This window comes from Fringilla coelebs (assembly GCF_963513975.1).
Source record: "Fringilla coelebs genome assembly, chromosome: 3".
NCBI classification, from domain to species: domain Eukaryota; kingdom Metazoa; phylum Chordata; class Aves; order Passeriformes; family Fringillidae; genus Fringilla; species Fringilla coelebs.
Genome location: NC_140030.1, coordinates 18,648,774 through 18,671,575, shown reverse-complemented (window position 1 = coordinate 18,671,575; position 22,802 = coordinate 18,648,774). Strand labels below are relative to the sequence as shown.

Here is a 22,802-nt window from a genome sequence, read left to right as displayed (position 1 = left end):
AGCAGCAGTGCTCTGAAGCCTGAGTGCTCTCTAAGAGGTGGGGGCTCTGTGCCTCTCAGGAAAGCAGCCTGTGCCAACACGCCATATAATGTCATCTACCAATGTTATTGTTTCACCATCTCTGGCAAATAAAACAGTTGCACTTTGAACGTTAGCAGGAGCCACTTCCTGACACAAAGTCAAAACCCAATTGCCCACCTGATTACAAACAGCAGCTCCCATTCCACATCCCTGCCCAGCAGAAGCTGCAACCTCATAGAGGGGTGAGCTGGAATATTGCAGAACATCCTCCTCAACCAGACACCACATCTCTTCCACACTGGTTCCATCTTTACCATGTAACAGACCACACATACTAACTTTGAGAGGAGCAAAACTTGCAGACAATGAACAGAATATGAAGAACTTATTCCAGTGAGTTTCTGTTTATAACCTTTTAATAAAATGCATGACTTTTTGCTCATCACCAGTTTACAATTAAAACCTCTACAGCCATCCTTCTAGGTGGCACCAGATTCTCCTCAGAATTTTTTCTGTACTCTTTACACTCCACCTTCAACATGAGATTATTCACATACCCAGCAAGATCTCAGAAAGCTTGTTAACTTGCATATTTTAGTTTCAGACTTCATTTTAGGAATTAAATATTTCTCTGAACATAGTGGTTTTAATTGATCTGTGCTGGCAGTTTAAGTGGGGTAGAGCTTTATTTCCAATGTATGGCCAAGGGCTTCTATATTCCAAAAGATGGTAAGATATTCTGTCTCTTTTCCATTAATTTTTCTTTTGTTTGGTATATACAAGAATTGCTTAGTACATAAAACTACAGCTATTCCTCATTGCATGAGAATTTATCTAGCTGCACAATAATACTGTTACCATAGAATATGGCTCAGAAAATCTCCTATTCCTGCAGTAATATCATCTGGGGAAAAATATTAAAGAATATGAAAAAACAATGGTGATATTATTATCTAATCAAAGAAAGAAAGCTTTTATGGCCACCCCAAGCAAAAGGTTTCACTGATACATGCACCACACAGCCTGGATTCCACATCAAGCCAACAGTAAAAAATGCATCTTCTCTTTAAACATAAAACCACTGACTACAGCAAAAGTACTCCCTACTAATTCTCCCAGTCCACAATAACAGACTATTTTGTGCATTTCAAAGAAACAGTAAAACCAATTATAGCCCTGAGACCTGGGAATTATGCAAGGAGAAATCCTAGCAAATCAACCCCTTGACATCAGGAATGCATAAAAAAAACATTAGAAGTCCTTATATAAAGGTTGTATTTTTAAAATGGAAAAAAAATGCAGAAAAATATAAGCCAGATTGTTTTTACATACTGCTATGATACAAATTGACCTGTGTTGTTTTAACAGATCTAGTTCTGAGGTTTGATTTCAACTCTTTCATTCAATTTTGAACGCTCTAAATTTTATGTTTAACAGAAAACCTGGGAGGGGAAATCAAAATTCTTCCTTTCATTTATTAGAATTTTTTAATTCAGCACAGTATTATGTAAAAAATATGAGAATGATGATAGGGAACAGAACTTTCCCACATGCTCTTTTTGTAAAGTAGAGATAATATTGATACAATGACAAACAGGAAAAAAAAAAAATTAAGCAGTCCTTTTTAAGTTGAAAACTTCACTATGTATTGTCTCATAAGCAAAATCACAACTGATGCACGAACCTTTCCTAACAGATCACCAGCTGTTGGCTTGGTATATCCCAGTTTGGCCTGGATGATTTGGATTTCAATTTCTTTGCTAAGCATTGCAACAAACATTTATTCATGTCATTAGAATTTCAGGCATGCCAGACTCTTCCTCAGCCATCATTCAACAACTCATGAAAGAAACTAACGTGTCCCACGTTAAATGTATTTCCATCCCTAGTGGGATGAAACAGATTGGGAAATGGTATTCCCTACTATAGACTTGGCTCTGCCTCCCACAGCAACTTTCAGATCTGGAGCAGAATCAGCTAGAAAGGGAATAAACTGATACTGCAAATGCAGGGCAGAGGGTAACCAGTAAGGAATAGGGTAAAACAGGGATCTACAGAGCTCAGCAGCGAGCTGAGTTTTGCCTCCCAATCCTGAGGTGCTGGTCACTGACAGCTCCTGCTGCGAGGAAAGGACAGGAGAACAAAGAACTAATGGAAGAGAGGAGCAAGATCCCTAACATGTCAGGATAGGACCAAAAGCCCTTTCTGCTCTGCTCCCTGCTGGAAGGCCAATGGCTGTACTTTGGGTAACACTGCTCTCCCTCCTCCTAGCACTAATGGCCTCTCCTCAACTCTCTTCTGCTAACAGAGGATATGCAGCAAGCCTGCCAAACATCCGCCCCAGGCTCAGGGTTGTTCCCTCAACACTAGTGCCTAGAGCCAAGCCCTGGCTCAAGGCCACAGGGAAGCACTGGAGTTCAGATTTCAGCATGAAAGGGTGACACCAAAAGGATCACATCCCTGATAAGTCACCTACAGCCTCCACAAACTTTTAAAGCTGGAACTGGCAGAGGGGGCCTAACGTGAACTAATGTGAATCCTTCAATCCAGCTAGGGTATAATTATATGGTTCTGCTTGACAGTGTGACATAGCAGGGGCAATGAAATATCCATTTCACAGTGAGGCCAGAATGACATGGCTACTATGGATGGTTAAGCTACTTAATTTATGTCTCAGAACTCATTTGAATTCATTAAGCATTGTCTACTATATTCAATCTTGCTATAGATAGCTGCTTATAAATTTTATAAGAAATAAACACTTTAGGCATGGGCAATTTATTTCTTCCTGCAACCAGACTATCTTTTGTGAAATTGCACACTACGGACAAATACTTACAATATCTAATTTATAGAAAGCATGAGAACCAAAGACTTCAAACTGTTTCAGAACGGTAGACAGAAGCAAATACATTAGAGGAAGAATAAAAACAAACAAACAAAAAGAAAACACTTAAGGTATGGAAGAAGGTGCCTTAAACAGTGAAGATTACTGTTTTACAAGAAAGCCACTTATCACTATCTGTGTCTTCTGTATTTGAAAAATAATTAACCATGAGGTGAGGTTTTGAAAGAAGAAAACAAGGCAAACCTTTCCTTAATTCTTACAAAGTAAGAAGGTAAATATGTGAAGACTTGACTGAAATGAAATAGAATCCCTCAACTTTGAGTGCATTGTTTCCTGTCCTTTAAAAACAGATTAACCCAGTGTGCACTTCATTAGTATTCTAATTGTCAAGTAGTGCTCAGTGGTTGTCTCAGGCTGTCTGATTAAAAATTAAACAAAATTAATTTTTTTCTATTACCAGATGCATTGAAGGTATGGGTTTTTTTGATTTTTTTTTAATTAAACTCCCTTCCCAACACATAGGATCACATGCTGTCATAGTGGAGTGGTAACTCACTATACTTTGCAAGAGTAGACCATGAAAACTACTTAATTCTGAATTTCAGTGCAGAGGTGTTATTCTTATAATGCACTACTGCTGTTCTGTTCAGTTCAGCTGATCTTTGTGCTCTCCAAGGGTGGAAGAAAAACTGATGGGACTGTAACTACAGAACATGGCAAACAGCTCCATGAGCTGCAACTAGCTGTGGTGCACATAACACAACTTGTTTTCATCTTCAAATGGACACTGTGCTCACTGGACACTAAATGACCAGGTACTCTCTTCCAATTATACACTTATCTAACAAAAAACTGTACCAACAAGTGCTCCCCCTTAGTCATGAGGGCATTAATAAATATCAACAGAAAGCAATTTTTCAATAATGCTTAAAAGGATGACCTAAAAAGGGAATTTCTGGACAGAACCTCAAGACCCTGGCCAAGATTTTCAGGCACATCCACAAACATCTCTTCAATTTACTCAAATAACTTAAACCATCTTGTGCCTTTGTTTCTTATAATTACAATAGGGATCCTTCTTTTTCTCTTTTAAAGTTGGATGTTATGCAAATAAAATGAATTATGTGTACAGACACTGTAGTTGTACACGATAAAACTGATTCTATGTTCAGAATATCGAGATTAGCAGGACCCAGAGTGTTCCCAAGACACAAAATTATACAGTTATTATTTTAAGCTACAGCCAACTAGAATAACATGCCAATCAGTTTGATCAAGGACAAGAGAGAAGTCATGTTAGACTTGAAGGTTTTTGAAACTTAAGACTATGACTCATTGTTTCATTCATGTTAAGCATGCTGTCAGTGACATTAACTATAGCATTTAAAAAACCATTTTAAAAGACCAGGAAAAGTAGTGAACTTGCTAAAAAGCCATACTGAACACACTAAGGTTGCATTAACAAACACCAAAACCTTCAGAAAAAGTACTGAATGAACTTAGCAAGACAGATTTTCCTTTGTAATCAGGCTCTCTTTTGCTAGGAACAACATACAAAGGCAAATACAGCTAACGTGATCAAATCAGTTCTTTTTTTATTTTGGAATATTGGTGGTTAAAAATTTTTATTGGCCAGAAAACAGAGCTTAAGAATTGCAGAATTCTTCTTAATACAACCCAATTTATGTTCTCCTTCAGAATTTTTTGAGGGCTGTCAGATATTGCTATGATATTCAACTTTCCTGCAGTATTTACATGTGGCTTCTTCAGTGTCTTACGCACATGCAGGTATGCAGCCACAGACACTAGGGCTGGACACACAATTTTCCAGTAAGACTCAGCTGAATTTTTCTTTCCTTGTGGAAATGGTGGTCTCACTTGCAAGATTACGCATAAATATTATAAGGACAAAGACTAGGAAATTAAATTAAATCCCAAATTTGTCCCCTTGCAACAGGAACATATCCACATGAGAAGTAAACATTATTTGCAGTGGTGGACTGGAGCAGGTTAATAGGAAAACGAGAGAGAATGAAAAGAAACAGGGCAACTCATTCAAAATGGCTGAATCTATACAAGTAGACATCAGATGGGGCCATGAAGCTGTATTTTCTTTAAATCAATTTATTATCCTTTAAGAGATGGTCTGAACACTATCAGACCTTTGGTATTTTATACTTGATTGTCCAAGTCCTTACTCTTTGAACACAGAAAGTGTTCAATGCCCAAATGCTTCAACTATAGCCCTGTTAATATAGTGTTAAAAGGGATTTTATTGTGGAACTAATAGCAGCAATTAGCACGGGATATTTAGTGGCATTTAATACTAGTACAATCTTACAAAATGTCCTAAGTATGAAAATCTGTTCTAATGAAAATGTCTTCATGTTTGAAGTTAAACAGCTCTGTGAGTTTTCACATCCAAATGTAAAATATCTACTATGCCCAAAATTTTGCGTATTTTAAACTAAATGGATTCTTTCCTGCAATGAAATAGTCTTGGCACCTACCTTAAAATAAAATTCAGCACCTTTAAACATCCCCATCACCTATTTTCACTACTTGTATAATCAACAGCTGAGTAATCAAATAAACAGAGTCCAAGAATGCCAAAACTTAAACTTCACCCACCTGTGACTTCATTCCCCAGGCTGTGACTTTGCAAATTCTTTTTTGGGAGGTGAACTAAAGCGAATAATGCTGGATTTGTAGTAAAGGGCACCTCTCTAACATTACCATTTTTCACCAGAAACACCTACAGCTTCCCATTCCACCTATAAAGGAAACTGCCTACACTGCGGAGGAAGAACCAAGAAATATCGGCCTGCCCTGATGTTAAATCATTATGGCTATGACAGGCATTCCTACACATGATGCATGTGCAGCTGCAAATAAGGTCACTGTGTTTTCTCCTTGGCAGTTAACACTACGTGCTGAACATCTCTGCTTCCATTTTAAATTTACACTAGCTTCACTCCCTTCAAAATTAGACAAAAATTTGCAAAGTAATTAGATTTCTATGTCTAATTAGAGAAGACTTAATTCGCTACTGGTATATTTCACCTTCCTGTCAGCTAGTTCAGCAGTGACTTTCACATATTCAGTTTTCCATACTGCTGAGCTCCAAACTAATTTAAAACCTTTGGATATTGTTATGTGCTTTGACAATAAATAACAGAATCCCCAGATTTCGCACTATGTTATAGGGGAGCTTTACAACAGCCACATTTTCAGATGAAAATCAGAGCTGCTGGGCTCAACACAATCATGGTGTAGGCACAGACCAGCTCCACATCGTGTCTGCAGACAGTCCTGTATTTCTAACAGCACACGGGCTTCATCAACAGCCAGGCACAGGTAACATCCAAACCTAAACATTGTAATTACTGTGAGAGCACAGAGCTGTGGCAGTGTATACACACACACATTTCTGTCACCAGTTAGAGCAGATCAGTGCGGCACTGATAAAAATCAATGGCAATGAGCTTATTTAGAATAGACAGAGGCCTTGTCTTGAAGAACCTACCTTTTTGTCAATTATGCAAATTCATTTTAGCGAAGCAGTGCTGCTGTACTTTCTAAAAGAATCTCATTAATACTGGCTTAGCATTAGCTTGGCTACATTTGGAAAATCAGGATTCAATTCATTTGCTTATTGCAGTAGTATACCCCAGAAAGACAGGATTCACTAAGAACTGCTGTGGAAGACAGCTTAGTGAGAGTGTGCTGATAAAAAATACTATTTAAATAATCTCGCTACAAGACAGCATCTCTCATCATGGATGCTGGCCAAGTGCTTCCAATATTTTGTGAGTTAGTGCAGCCAGAGGCAAAAACAAACCCAACAGTCACCAGGAGGATTTGTGGGGCTTCCCCTGGTAGCTTCCCATCCAAGTACGAGGCATGCTTTCTGAGATCTGATACCAAATGTGGCAGGGCTGCTGCTAAGAGGGTCACCATGGGATTATTTTAATGTTCACTGAAATGGAAGCAATTTATTACATACTGCAGTAGCATCGCTTTCGTTCAAATTATAAGAGGTTGCAAGCAGCTTTTTAAATCTGCTCTGCCTTTCCCTCCGGTCCCAGCTTACCTTCCAGCTTCTTGGAAGGATGACGCTCTGAGAAGCAGGCTTTGGAGGTTATACTAAGAACAGAGCATTCAGTAAGTACTCTGTTGACCTCCCAGAGCATGCAGGGCTAGGAACATACACCTGCATGCCTAAATTCAGCTTCCCCAATGGCCTAAGAAAGGGATGCATCTGTGGAACAAGTTTCGCACTTACTTGAATATTATCATAAAACATTTACATGATTTAATTAGATTATGTAAATGCTTTATTCCAATTTGAAGCTTTGAAAATCATAATGTCATGCTCTAAATTATGCAAATATTGAAAATGCTTTTCACAGCAGCAGAAGCAAAGACATAAGTGAGACAGTCCTGCCACATGCCGTTCTGCTGTTCTCTACTCATGGAAGACCACACAGAATGCATTACTGTAATCTTGACTTTTTCTATTAGGATTTTCTGCACAGGATGTAGTTATTTCGTGCCCTCATTTTATGCTAAGCCCCAAACCCAAATTTGATTTGGAAAATGTTCTGTGGTTTATATCCACATCCTGACTAAGCAGCAGATTTTTCACAATATCCTTCCCCCTCCACTGATACAACATGCACTTCATGGCAAGGAGATCTCAGCAAGGAGATGCAGTAAGAGTTATTCATTGAACCATCTTTCTAAAGTGCTGAGCAGTGGAAAAGGGAAGTAGGTAAAACCTTGGAAAATGTTTTTCTCTTAAGTTAACTTACTTCTGCTGTGCTCCTGGGTAGAATGGTGCTGCCACAGTAGAGCACAAGTCACTAAGAGATCCTGCACCTCACAGGACATTCTTTAGACAGAACAGGCCCTTATATGATGTACAGAAATAAGTTACAACAGGTAGAGATGGTACCAAATTATTTGAAGATGAAAGGATCATGTCAGTCAAAAAAACCATCATGAATGAAATGCAGGAATTAAAACAGTACACCAGAGTTGGGTAGCTGAATTTTAGCAGGATTTTGTTATTCAAAAAATTGCTTTGTTACTATTTTCCAATACAAACTGAGTGCACCAACTTCTTCTTCCTCAATACAGCAGTTCAGTGTATTTGAAACACTGAAGCCTTATGTTGACAGACTTCAACTGCCAAAATGGACCCTTAAAGCACAGGGTCTCTAGGGTCAACAAATCTTTCTAGACCATCAGAATACCTCACCTCCAACTCCTACTAGTACGCCGATATTTGGATACCCCCCTCCCCAAACTTATGATCATGTCCAGAATTAAAAAAACAATAAGGTTTAAGTTTATGAAGAATCCTAAAATGTTTAAATTCTAAGGCAAGGGAACTTTGAGAATAACATGTCAGAGAGCAGAGAGATTTCTTCTCGTGGAAGTATGGCTATTCCTCAGCACACTGTTAAAGGACCTACCCTACTGCTCTTCAGCCATGGGTGAGCAGAGTAGTTGATGTGCAGGCCAGGTTATGTCCCATGGCCATTGGTATATCCATACCAACACAAACCATCTGGGGTAACACCTATCTCTAGCAGCAGCCTACAGTCCTGGCTAACTATAGAATAAAGCTGTCCATTTTTATCTTACACAGATTATCGCTGTTAGGAAAGCTGCTCCCTCAGCAATCTCTGTCACCTCTGGTGTGCTGCCTGGCTATGGGTATGACTTCTGAGAAAGCTGACAGGTTGTTAGAAAAGGCAGTGTGAAAGTCTGTGGGGAAAAGCCACACAAAATAAACACAAAACTGCAGACAAAGGTAATCCTGGTTTTGGTGGGAAACATTAGCAGCTGAAGGCTTCAATAGGAAAAATTCATCAAAATGCAAAGGTCTAAAATCCTAACGGGACAAATGGAGCTGGAAGATGGCCACTCTACAACTCTGTTCCAAGCAGCAGAGAGGACAACATCTTCCTAGCCATGAAAATTCACTCCAGGTGTATTCCAAACATTCCAGACTATTGATAGACCCAGCAGCCTGTTAGATTTTTGCCTGAGACAGGAACAAACTACTGCCTTTTCCCATATACCTTGCCCTGCTTGCAGCTCATCAATATCTTGTCCATGACAACAACACTTGTCTGCAACACGCTTAACCCGTTCCCTTGCTCTGCTTGCTAGGTTTGCCCATTCTCTGCTGACCTCAGCCAGTCATCACAACACTGCTCACCTTCTGGTTTTACAGCACCCTTTATATTCAATACTCTTCCTAGGACAATCCACCTAAATTGCCATTTTTTTCACCTATAAGGGAAAGTTACAACAGACAAATACTAAACTTGTAGGGACAAATTTATTTTTAGAAGTTTCATAGAGCATTTTTCAGGGATGCATGAGCGCTCTCTTTGCTGTAAGGATAAAATTGATGCTCATCACTCCAGAAAAATTGATGCTCATCATACTCCAGAAAAAGTGAAAACATTCCATAAAAAGGCAAGTAATGTTTTAAAAACAAGTGGTAAGAACAACACCCTCTCAACTAAATAGTAAGGTTAGGTTTTCAAACACTAAGTAGTAAAACTCTCACTACCCTTTCCAGCAGAAATTATCCCACAATAAATAAATAAACCAGACCTGACTCAGCCTGTCATGGGCAATACCAGAAGAGCCCTAGGTACTCACTCTTTAGTTCTGACAGGTTTTAAGTCAGGTCATAAGTCTGTCATACAGGCCTGGTAGCAGAATTAAGTTGCTCTTATTATTCCAGGTCCAAGAATGTCTTTCCTGTGATAGGAATCCTTGAAATGAAACTCCCTATCCAAAACTGCACCCTCCTGTGGTTATCAGACAGAATAAATTGAGCACAGCTGACTGAAATTATTCTGATTCAATTATTTCAACTAACCATATTTATCAGCCTCCTAAACTCATAAATCATAACAATCTCTGTTGGGAAATTCAAAATTGATGTGGCCCCGCCTGACTCAGAGAAGGCGGTAGGCATCTGACAGCCTTGAGGAGCAGCCTTGTGTGAGTTGATTGAAATTTCCAGCAGTATTAATCTTAATAACCTCAGGTAGCTTCCTCCCCACAGCCTATGTCTTTCTGTGCAAGCAGCGAGGGGAGGGAGCACTGCAGCAATTACTCCCTACTTCTCTCCAGCTGACTCTGTTTTCTGATGAATATGAACATGTCAGTCACGCTCAGCCTTCATCCCTTCTCAGCCCTCAGCAATGACCAGTCCAAAAGCTGCAGAATTTGTAGGACACAGAAACAGAAACCAGACTACCTCTCAATAAAACAGCATGAAGACTCAAAGCGAAAAGCTTTTCCTCTGCTTTACAAGAAGTGCCTGTGAACTACAATACAAAAAATGTAAAGCATTTTTCTTAGTCATTCACCAAACAGATTGAAAAAATTTAAATTGTATTAATGCTGAAAATAGATAGTTAAAACACAGATCAGAAGTATGCATCCATCTCGGTACTGAGCTCAAGTAACCATCCCTCACACATGACAGGGTGGTCAGAAGTTGCTGAAGTTCACTGGTGTTTGCTTTGTGATGGATTAAACAGCTTCCGTTGTGATGAAGCTTTCATTTGTGCCTTCCTGCCTTCCCCAACAGACTTCCCAATATTAATATGCACCAGATTTTTTCCACTTCACCCAAACTGACTTCTAGGAAAGAAGAAAAAAAAAAAAGAAAAAAAGGCGCAACATCAAAGCATCTATGGCTCCATCCATCCACCTATCAATTGGCAGACATGCATCCACCCAAGCCTAACTCTTTCATACTTGAAAATAAACATGATATGCAGTTACTCTCATGATGATAAAGACAGATTCTTAAGAAGATGTTTTCCTGTTTGTGCATATCATTATCCTGAGTTGCATAATCCTTTGTTTGGAAGCAGCCTAAGATAGACAACCTCTCAAAATATTATATGTGTGTATTGAGACATGGCTGGAAGTCCTCAAGTGCTTTACCCTACAAACTGCATGCTGGAAAACAGATCATTCATATTCACAACCTTTGCAAAGTCAAGTTCCAGGCATTCTCCCCACCCACTACTTTCCAGGCAGAGTCAAAACTTGCTCATTACTTGTCTTAGCAGAAACTCTTTCAAATGATGAAAAACTAACACTTGCAGGTTTTTTTCCCTTCAAGTGTGTTTGAAGACAAGTTCATTTTACCATTATATACTATGTTCCACCCATCCTCCTTGGAAACCAGAGTGGTGTAAGGGAAATCATATAAACTGTTGGGTTAGAATTCTGGCACTTCTCTGTAACAAAATGCATAATCCCCACTTTGCTGCATGAATGTGATCTCTTAAGTTCTGATACTTGCCAGTATTTTGACTGGTATTTATATGAAAAACCTCTCCATTAAAAATAAACAAATAAAACATTCATAATTTGGCTAAAATTTCCTCATTTTGAAACACATTTCCTTATCCAACTCTGGGCACTACTGCTCCACAAAGCTCAAATATCAATACCATTTCTGCTATTTGCCAGTCTTTCTTGTCTTCTCAGGCCTCTGCAAATGTTTAGAAGCTGGCAGTGGCTCAGTGAGTTTGTCTGCCAAGTCTGTTGCCACCCCAGGATTCAGCTCATCTAGGCTTGCTGATCAGTAAGTATGCGGTATCTTTGGGTTTTCCAAGGTCTTCCACATTCTCCTCAATTCATTCTGTTTAGGAGCTTTTCCACAGTCCCTCCTGCCAAAATCCTGAACTCGGCACGGCATCAGAAAAAATGGACAATTTGCTGAGAAGGTACATTAGAGGGTCTTCCCTGCTCAGCCCAGCTGTCTGGCAGCTGTGCTTTAGCTCCAGGGCAACAGCAACCATTGGCCAGGCATCTTCACACTGGGTGCCTGACTCCTGGATTTAGTAAGACTCATTCATCTCCTTCTCCCCAAAGCCATCTTCTGTGCTGGAGCACTAAGACTCCCTTATGAAGTTGGAGCAGCCATAGCACCAAAAGCATCAAACAAGTTTTCTCAAGAGTAGCTCAGAATTCTTTTGCTGTAAAGTTAGTATGGAAGGAAGAGTGGGCCTCAGATACTTTATTAATCACATCTAATATCTGATTACAACACTCTCTTGAAGTCATAAACGGGGGAATAAAGTGTCTGTCATAAACAAGTATTTCTGCAGATTTAACTAGTGTGACTGAAGATTAACAGCCCACTTGAAATTTTCTTCCTGCCTCTCATGTTACTGGTGGCTTGGGTTAATTACCCCCTCTGATAACTTCACACCAACAGGGAGTGAATAATGAACAGCTAAAAATCCTAAAGCCCTAGAATGTACATGCTTGAACTAATAACTTATGGATTAATAAGTAACCTACATGAACCCTCTTCAATATCAGAACTAAGATGCTGCAACATAAATGGCAATTCTCTAACACTTAAATCAGTTAACATAGGAAGATTAACATGGTAGAAATTTAAGGACTTTTAATATCATGGCCAAAAAAAGCAGGTAATATCATTGGGGGTTTTTTAATCCTTACCCCTGTATCCTTTTCTTTACTTACTGCCAATTTCTTTCCTCTTTCCCATTTCTCTTTTCCAAGTGATCCAAATTTCCCTGATCTTGTCCTTTTCAATTCACTTTTCATCCTGTATTTGTCAGTCTTGCTTTTTACTTTTTTTTCCCCTATGTCTTTTACTCCAGATCTGTTCATGTCATTTTCTTCTCACTTTGCAAGATTCTCACTGACCAAAGTGGCAGGTGGAATGAGCAGAAGCAATGTGCAAATTGTTCGAGGAACTATCCATGGCTTCACACTTTGCAGCTCCATTTATGGGAAGGCCAGACTTTGTGGAAAGCTGATTTGCAGTTTTATCTCAGTCACTTCACATGCTATTCTAGAAATCATAGGCCTTCTGCAGCTTCAGAACAGCATTCATATCTCAGTCACCACAAGCCAATTTTAAGCACTTTCTTCATATCCTCTAGAAAAAGAAAACGTACCCTGGACATTCTCTGTGAAGCCAAATGGAAGCTCTACAGCACTACAAACTTGTATCCAAATGCTGATCTTAATGATGATTACCTACTTTTCACTGCTCCAGTTAAATCAAAGGCATATAAGACACCATGTGGTGTCTTACTGTGTCAGACTAGTCAGACAACACTGCTGAAGTCCATCTTACATCAGCTGCAGAATTTCAGTCTCAAATACTGCCAGAGAGATCAGGCTGAAAGACTAAGAAATTCCAAATGCAGAGGCCAATCCAGAATTAATGCTTTCTGCTCCCTGCTGGAAACCTTCTGGAAGCTTAATTCATTACAAAGCACTGTTTTAAACTACTTTCAGTGTTGCACATAATCCAGATCATATGGCTTCTTCTTTCACTCAACTTCAAGGTACAAGGTAAGGACTATGGGCCTAGAGCAAACACCTAAGCTATCTAAAGTTCTTCATTCATTCTGATGTTGACAAGCTATTCATTAATTTCATCGGCTTCAGGATAGATCAAGGTAATTTCAGCACTAACACCACAGGAAAAGTCCAGGTCAGTACTGAGTACTGTGGTTTGCTGGTGGATTGGGTTTTTTGGGTTTTTTTCTTAATATTAAGTTAGCACCATTTTAGTTCAAGTGAAACAAATTGTTATTTCAAGCTTCTTGTTAAATGGCCAAGATTTGTATTGACTTTGATCAGTTTCAGTTAAATCATGCTCAAAACCTTTATAAAATATTATAAATTAATTTTTCTTCAATAATTCACTTTCTGTGGAGTAAAAATACCACATATTAGGCAGTTTTGTAACTCCATACAAGAGACATATTAATATAGAATTGTGAAAAGAAAAAGATTTTTAGCAGCAAACCTAGAAAGAAACAAATTTTTAGACAACAAGACTGACATTTTTAAGAAATACTATAACACACTTTTTCAAAATCAAGACCTACTGAAGTTTCTAACCTGGACACAATCTGCAAAGAAAGAAAAATAATTTAAGAGGTGTTTGAAAACAGAGTAATTTTGTGCTTACCAGTGGTGCTAGATGACTGTATAAACAGAATTCTCTGAGACACTGAAAGCAACCCAGAGCTGTGAGATCAGTCAGACCACGATCTGAACTTCCAAAGCAGTGATGGGCTCCTTGCTGTACAGAAATCTTCTTGCCTTCGCCATTTTTGCCATGGAGTATTTTGCAAAAATATTGTTTCCAAAACACAATACTAGGATTCTGTAAGAAATTCACCTGAGACATGAAAGTTTTCTGAAATCCCCTATAACACAACTCACAATCAAAGTAAATATACAGAAAGAAATATGCAAAGAAACACACAGGAACAATGTGCTGTCTTAGCTCTAGACACAAAACTTTAGAGACTGTTATTATTTTTAATTTCCATTTTCTACCTTTTCTGGTAAATAGCACATGTCCAGGAAGTTAATTTAAGACTGGACAACCACATAGGTATTCTCCGCCAGTACTCTTTGTAGTGTCCACCAGCTGATGGTTCAAAAGGATTTTTCTAAACCAGGGATGCTGACATTATATTTAGCAACCTTTATTGGCTTCATCTTTCAAGTACTGTTTCAGTTACTTCTAAGTCATGTAAACTTTAACATTAATGAGATTTTTGTCTTTGTGCAAGATTGTTTTTTTTTTATGGGGGAAAGGGTTTTTACAGGCAAGTGCCATAGCTCACCTTCATGCCTGTGAAGACCACTTTATTTCATATGCTTTGAGCCATCATATGCAGATTACATTCAATAACCTCTAGCTCTGGTATCAGGACAGACAGTGAACAATCATTCCCTATTCATCCTCTCCCTCTGCCACTTTTGATTTTACAGACTTTTATCATTCTGTCTCAACCATCTGCCTTTCAGTCTATTTAGTTATCCTCATACAGGTGTTGCATGCTATTCCTCATTCTTGTCACTCCATCTAAAACCTTTCCATTTTACTGCATTAGGCTGAAGATGGAAAAAACCACAGCTACACACACATTAGAATGCACATACACCAGAGATTTATGAATATATATTATTTGGGGGGGATTAACAATGCTTTATTTTCTTTACTTGCTAGCAATTCCCAACATTTTAACTAAAATTTTGACCTCTATTAAGTTGATGTTTTTAAAGATCTATAAAACCCCCAAGATCTTACTTCCAAGTATAGCCCTATTAGAGGTCCACAATATGTAAAATAACTATTTTCTTCCATATTAGTTACTTAACATTTCCTGCACTGAATTTCATCTACCATTTTATCATCCATGAGGTAAAATTTTATACAATTTTCAGGCCATTTCATAATTCTTTAGTCATCTTTACTTCTCTGAAGAGTCTCTGCAAACTTAGCTATATTTTTCTGCAGCCCTTTATCCAAAAGTTCATGAGCGTATTGTGAAGCACATGCCTAGGCACAGATCCTTGTGGACTTCCCTGGTAATTTATTTTTTGCCACAAAATGTGATGATTTATTCCTTCTTCCTAGTTCCTTTTAATCAGTTATTTAACCATCTTAGGACCCTTCCTTTCATTCTACAGCAGCTTTCTTGATCCAACAGCCTGGGATGAACTTGTCAAAAGCCTTCCCTTTCAGAAGGTCATTTCCATATTGCTGCCAGTGCTGTACACATAACCCAGATCCTGCTTTACAGACAGCCGAAAATGAGTAAAAATTGACCCTTCCCACTCTCCTGATTCTACTGCAATGCATTTTCATTCAAATTGGACCTGCTAGTTCCTTCCTTCCCAGTGTTCATCCACTTTCTTCTTCCCTATTGAGTGATATGCACATTTAACAAGAGTAAAACAAAAGTTTCTGGATATTGTTTGTTTACAGAGCTTTCCAGTTCATGAAAGCTTACAATATCAAAGGAAATACAGCCACATAGAAATCAGTCTGAAATCTATCCTGCATTTATTACATGTTAAAAATCAAGTCAAATCCCACACAATGTTAGGCAATTTCCCCGTCACCTTCACACTGCCAGCCATACACACCACCAGACAAAGTTTCATTAGACCTTTATTGCTAATGTGAAGAAAGTTTGAAGGAGTTCTGCTGCATACCAGAGATATACTGCAGAGGTTGTTTCATTTTTTTTTTCCAGAGGGGTGGGTGGGGAGGGTGGCACACAGGCGGGACAGCCACGATACCCAACAAAATTTTGTGTCTTATGAAAAGCTCCACATAAAAAGCAGCAGCCCAGCCAAGGATTCTGATGTTCAGACAACTGAAGTACTACTGATTTGGAAATGTAGTTCTTCTTACAGTATACAGGTGAATAGCTCATGCCTAATTACAGATTGAAATGATTTGAAGTAGCACAAATTTAAAATATAAACACAGAAAATAAGATAATCAGAATTTCCAATGAAGCATTCATTCTGGAGCAGATAGGTAACATCATTAACATAAATGCAAACAATAGTACAGGTGATTTAATTGGATTACTTCACTCCTATGAATTTTTCCAAATAAGCTCCTTAAGAAAGCCAGAAATGGAATTCAGCTGTCATCTTTTCTGGATGTTTTGGCCTATAGCAGTCAGTCATGCTCCCCAAATGTGATCTCACTGAAGCAGCTGTGTGGACACAACAAATCACATTTGGATGTTTCGATCCAAGAGTGGGTAAGGACAAGCAGAGGTGAGCAGCACGCTGTCCCTCACCACTAACACCAACAGTTGCCATAGCAACAGGAGGGCTCACTGGAAGAGGTTGGCATTGATCTTTCCATCACATGTTCATTGCCATTTCTTCTGAGTAGTCTCACACAATGCTACCACAACCAACACTGTCACACATCCCCAAGTTCTGAAGCTAAAGGGAAATAATAGTGTTGAAGAGGCAGCAGGGAATAATTAATATTACAGTTAGCCTGGGTACACAAAGAGCAAGCAGCAAATCTTCATCTTAGTGCAATCTCTGCCAGGGGAAGACAGGATGTCAATATGTACAGGAATGTTTCACCATGCCTTCCACCTAGGTTTGAAATTTCCTGCGTATTCTCCTACAGCGCAGCATCTGCCTGTTCTCAGCATTTGTAACAACATAGTAACCAATGTCTAGGTCACCTATTGCAAAAAGTAGGATATAGCAAAGGACATTTTGTGCTTAGTTGCAAGCCTTTTACATCATGCCAGCATACTGGAGATTGGCATGGATCCAGAAGGGCAAGAAAGTCTAAGTAGACAAATATTAAAAGAGATTTTTCAGGTCAACAGTAGCATAATCTCCAGAGTCCCTCACAGCATGACTTAACCTATAAATATGGGATAACACACATACTCACATTATGTGAGTCTATCAGAGATTTTGGTAAAGACTAATATTGTTTCCAGTAACAATACATAGATGAGAACTGCATTTAGTTCACAATTTGCAGGGTGTTACTTTGTTGCTACTACCATAAGGCTCAAATGAAAAATATATTTTGAAGGTTTCACTTTCACAAAAAACATTCCTTCTGAAGACATCCAAAAATGTGAGAAAAAGTGTTTAAAATGTTAGATGGTATTAATAGAGCCTTTTAAGACCACTCCCACTACTGTATCTATAGCCAGAACAGTTAGCAGAACATGGCCCTAGCTACAAGCAGAAGGCTGTTTATACAAGAAATGTAGAATATTATTCTTGAAAACAAGTAGATCACTTCTGCTACATGAACCCTACATTGTCCCAGTTTTGTATCATCATAATAACATTTCTGTAATGCCTTATATTTGCATAAAGCTGATGTAATAAAGCAATAGTATGGAATGTATCCATTATCACCAGAAACTTTAGAGTTCACAAAGTGATTAGCCCCTCAATCATCTAGGTAGCACAGCCTTCAGAAAATGCATCATAGTTTCTCAAGGCAAATACAAAAGACAAAATTACAAGTCTACGTCAGCATAGATATTCCTAACAAAATTGTAACTTGTTTACTTAAAAAAAAAACAGATCCTGAAAAAAACCTTTAACAATACCTACCAGTTGTGTACAGCAAGTTAACAACTCCAGAATAACTCAAACAAATTATAACAGTATATGATATTTAAGGGCTCTCGGAACCCTGTTAATAACCAGTCTCCCATCATAACTTAAAGATGCAAATAGCCACGGGTCTGCTGAGGACCATTCAACTGCATATACACTATCTTCATGTTCTTCATAGGTAGCTATTACACTGTCCTGAAGGGGCTCTTTAATCCTAAAATTGAAAACAAACACACACAAAAAAAAAAAGTAAGAATTTGTGAACACACTTGATTTTAAAGGCCATATTAAGCGTCACTAACATCTAGATACATAAAATTCCATTTCAAGTATAAGAATGAAGTAGTAGGTTCTAAGGGAATATTTTATACTTCATGTTTGCATGTACTTATGTTTTACACAACAGCGACAGCGAAGTCAAGTCAGTGCAAAAGACTCCCTTTACAGAAACAAAGTAACTCTTACTCTAAATTTCAGTGCATTTCCTGTCTCTCAGAACCTAGACTAAGCATCTCTCACTCTCTAAAGCAACTACGTGGCATGATCTAAATGCACAACTTTTCACAAACATCTTTTCTCTCATCATGTTACATCGCATCTTCTCCCCCTTCATTATTAAATGAATTCTTAAAATAGTACACAGATTTAGAGACACATAGATGGGTAAGAAGTTACAGTCCCTAACATCAGTCTCTCCTGTGTTGCCATACTGGACCCACGCTCTCCATTATTATGGAAGGTGATGGAACTACCACTCTGATTTTTATCTCCCATTGCTAGAGTTATATCAGCACCAGATTCTCATCCACTTCTCACTGCAACAGCCAAGCTCCTGGTCACCTACATCATAGGAGAGACACAGATTGCCTTCTGCATTGTAAATATTCAACAGATTTAGGAAGCTCTCTGAAGTCCAAACCAAGTACTCAAGACTCATTGATTGTACTCTGCTAACTGAGCACAGTCCTTCCTGCCTCCATTCCCAAGGCCAGTCTCTCCTCTCAAAGCACCACTACAGCACATTATTCTGTAGCTACAGGGTAGGGGAGTTTTCAGAGGATGACCTTAGAGCTCCCTTCAGCCACAGAGAATTGTCTCTGTCTGACAAGAATCAGTCAGCCCTTCAGAGGCATTTCTCTGCCTCCTAGAAACAGCCTCGCAGTACAGCTGCAACCCTCCTCATGGAAAGCAAAGCCAAAGAGCCTTGTGAATGTCACTCAATCATTTAAACAGATGCTGCTACTACAGAAATGAAGTGTTGTTATTGGCTGCCTGTGCCCTTTCCTGCTGCTCTCTGAAGCATGCAGTTCTGCAATAATAAAGCCTGGATGGAGCACAGTAGGATCTTCTGCAGGGTATTGCTGCCCCACCTAGCCAGCTGAGAATCTAACACTGCAATTAAAATTCAATTGAGTTTAATGAAGAAACCAAAAGCAGACTCATACTGTAGAATAGCTTCAGATAAATATTTTCAAGGATTTTTACCATTTACTTGTGCTACATTAAAGGACAACTAACCAAAAAAGGTCACAGCACAACCAACACCAAGTTCCTGCTTAATTGCAGTTAATTGTTTTGCAGTTCTCCTGAATATGAACTTGATACAAACTTACGAGCAGCAGAGAGCTAACGAACACACACAGACACTTCATTCGCCGCAACGCGCTTTTCTAACTTCCTGCTAACTGACATGCCTGGTTAAGTGAAAGTTGGTCATGTCCCCAGACAGCAATGTGCTTCATGCAGTGCTCACCCACTTACCCACAACTCCATTATTCTGAAGGTTTCAGATGTCTCTCTGGATAAGCAGAGGAGTAATGCACACTGCACATGGCTGTCAGGGGACACGACCGACTTTCAGCTAACCAGGAATCTCAGTTAACCGAAGGCTGCATAAACAAGGGCACATAAGCTTCTAGATTACACTATTTTCTGTATGCTCACAGTTGTTTCAGTGTTTCATTTAAATAATACAGCTCATCTAAATTAATTTACAGGAGTCATAAGGGGAATGAGTGTTCAGGAAACTAGCCTGTAGATGAATTTCTGTTCGGCATTTCCATTTATAACTACAGTTTTTAACTGGGTTTTATTGTCTATACACTGAATTTCCTCTTAGGTATAAAAGTAAATTTTGTGCCTTCCCAGAAAAAGAAAGCATACTATTCCAACATGGTTCTTCAGGCCGATGGCACAGCCTTGAAACACTTATTGAGAATCAGAAAATCCTTATGGAAGTAATCACTTGGTTTAAAAGAGCTAGATACTATACAAGACAATCAGGACGGGAAAAAATCATCTCAAAACGACATGTGTCTCAGGAACAATACAAAAGATCCAAAAGAATCTGTCCATGAGCATCCTTTACAATCACAATGAATGACAATAGATTAGCCTTTAAATTATGCAATGGGTAATGAGCCCAGAAGGATTCTGCTAGTGGAATAAAAAGCAGAATTCATTTCATGTATGTGAAAGACTGTTGTAAAACATTAAAAAAACCCCCCCAAAAACAACATAAGGAGCTGACTTGTTTGTGATGAGTTTTTTCCTCACAACAGGAATCTCTTAGAGGCAGACTACCTTACCTGATGCTAAGATTTCTGAGAACACACCTCAGATTTCTCTGCATTTTAGCTGTTTGCTTTCCTTTGTAATCCAAGAATAGTGAGGACACTATTTTTGAATTTACATCAATCTTGGGTACTTAGAATTGTTCTGCTCCTGAGTCACACAACAATTTATACACCCCAAATAAAATTTTACACATCTTTTACATATTTATTTATTTATTAAAGAATCATCTCAGATTAACAAGAAGAATACCTGTACAGAACTGGATATTAAATAAACTTTATTCTATGCTACTTTAATGTAAGTATAATTCACATGATTGCCAGAACACAGAGGTACCTGCTTTTACTTAAAAGCTGCAGGTTATAAAAACAGCTGTGTGTAGCTATATATATAGCATGCATGTGTGTACAAAACAGCTCTGCATAGCAGGGATGGCTATACTCTATAGCTAGTTCAGTGTACCACAGATGTAGGTGCTTGGCCTACTGATCCCATGATTGAGAGATGGTGCTGTGCAAGGCCAGCAGTTGGACTCAATGAGCCTTGGGGGTCCCTTCCAACTCAGCTCATTCTGTGATTCTGTGACTGTATTTGATAGCATACTTGGTAATCCCTTGTTACACCTGGCAATAGCTTAGTAAGCTATTATCTTCCTTGCCCCGGATCTTCTTGACCCTTAAAATGCTTCTTTAGTTTCTTACTTTCCTATCTGTTTTGAAGATTTTATTCTGACCAGACTAAAATACCTTTTCTTCTATATGTTTTTGGACTGCATCAAATGACAATGCACCACTTTCCTTTTGCCACCAAGAAACTGTAGTATGGAATGTGCAGTCTCTACCTACATCATGCATGAATTTCAAACCCGTGCCACACAGAGCTGAAAATGGACTGTGTTTTCTCTGTAGTCTTATTCAAACAGCATGACCCCAACCAGCTTCTATGAAAGGAGAGATGATTTTATTTTACTAGATAACTTTGAGGTTAATTGTGTTACAGATTCAAGAAAGAAGCTTGTTCAGCCTTGGATAATTGTTTTCATGTAGAAAGCTGTTATTTCCAATTACTTTTCATGCTAACAACCACTTAAGTTTGCAGTGCTTGCAATTCTGTTTTGTCACCACAGTGTTCAATAAAATATGGTTTTCAGTCAGCAAAAATCATTAATTCCTTATCACAGTCAAAATTAAATCCCCTTTAATCTAAAAATCACTATGAAATAGAAATGAATCCATAGAGCAGCAGCATATACTGCAGCATCCAAAAATGAATCCTGAAAAGCATCACACTGGATTCTGGGTTAAGCCCATGGATGCACTTTCCTTTTGACTTCAAGAGAAAATTTCTGATAAGATGACATACTACTCGCCTTTTCACTCACTTTAAAAAGCCTGAAATCAAGTATATTTATTCTTGAACACATTTTTTATAGATAATAATTGGCCCTTCATACTATTCCAAATATCCTAATTTTTTTTTTATTTAAAAAAGAGCTTTCTGAACTGCTTCCCCAGGAAAACAGGAAAAACATATTTTATATAACAGATTTCATAGATGTCCTAATACAAAAAATAAATTAAGGAAGGTATACTTGCTAATGAGGGTTAAAGAAAGAAATACTATGGGAAAACCAGAAGCTTTCAAAGAAAACAGTCTTGGAACTGAAAAGTGCTGCTGCACTACATTTTGCCCAGCTTCTTACACATCCAACAAAGTAGTTCTGAATCCTGGCATTCCCCAAAAGAGAAACTATTTAACCTGCTTTAATTAATTAGGTCTCTTGGTTGATTCCATAGCATAATCCTATGACTTTTAGGTTTCTCCAAGACATTAGTATCAAAAGCAAAATAGCATCAAATTTAACACTGCTGACAGCTGTGTGAAAATATCCTGAAAGCCTGCCTCAGCATGTTTGGCAAATACTTTTCAAAAGATCAATGCTGACAAATCTCTCTCCTGGAGTCACAGATGCAAATACAAAGGTGTTACGTTAGACTGCACAGTTCATATGTAATATTGTGAAACCACATTATTTATTATTCAAAAATTTCTAAACCACATTTCTATCATGAAAAGTAGATACCACCAATTTCTTTAGATAGAATTTTGAAGAAAGTCTCTTTCTACAGAGAGGGCAGCCACCATTTTCTCTCGGGTCCATTCCAATAGCTGAAGATGTTTCTACACATAACATCTCATTAAAAACTTCACGATCTTAAGTGAGATACTCTGCACAGGAAGAATTAATCCTTTACATCTCTCAGCATTAAATATAAAATATTGAGAAATGCCTGTGTTAAATCTTGTTTGTAGTTAAGGACATTATGGCTAACATCTATGACAAAAAAGATGGAGACGTAAGCCTTCAGGAAAAACACTA

At 38.4% G+C, this 22,802-nt stretch overlaps 1 protein-coding gene across 1 annotated transcript in view; it reads right to left on the bottom strand.

Moving 5' to 3' along the window:
* Window positions 1–15,880: 15,880 nt before the first annotated feature.
* The window catches only part of EIPR1 (EARP complex and GARP complex interacting protein 1), a 74,868-nt gene continuing 67,946 nt past the window's right edge, over window positions 15,881–22,802 (bottom strand). Inside the window, exon 9 of the mRNA XM_084202167.1 lies at window positions 15,881–18,059. Within this exon, the coding sequence (XP_084058293.1) occupies window positions 17,885–18,059 (175 nt within the window). The 3' untranslated portion in view covers window positions 15,881–17,884. The remainder of the gene's footprint in view (window positions 18,060–22,802) is intronic.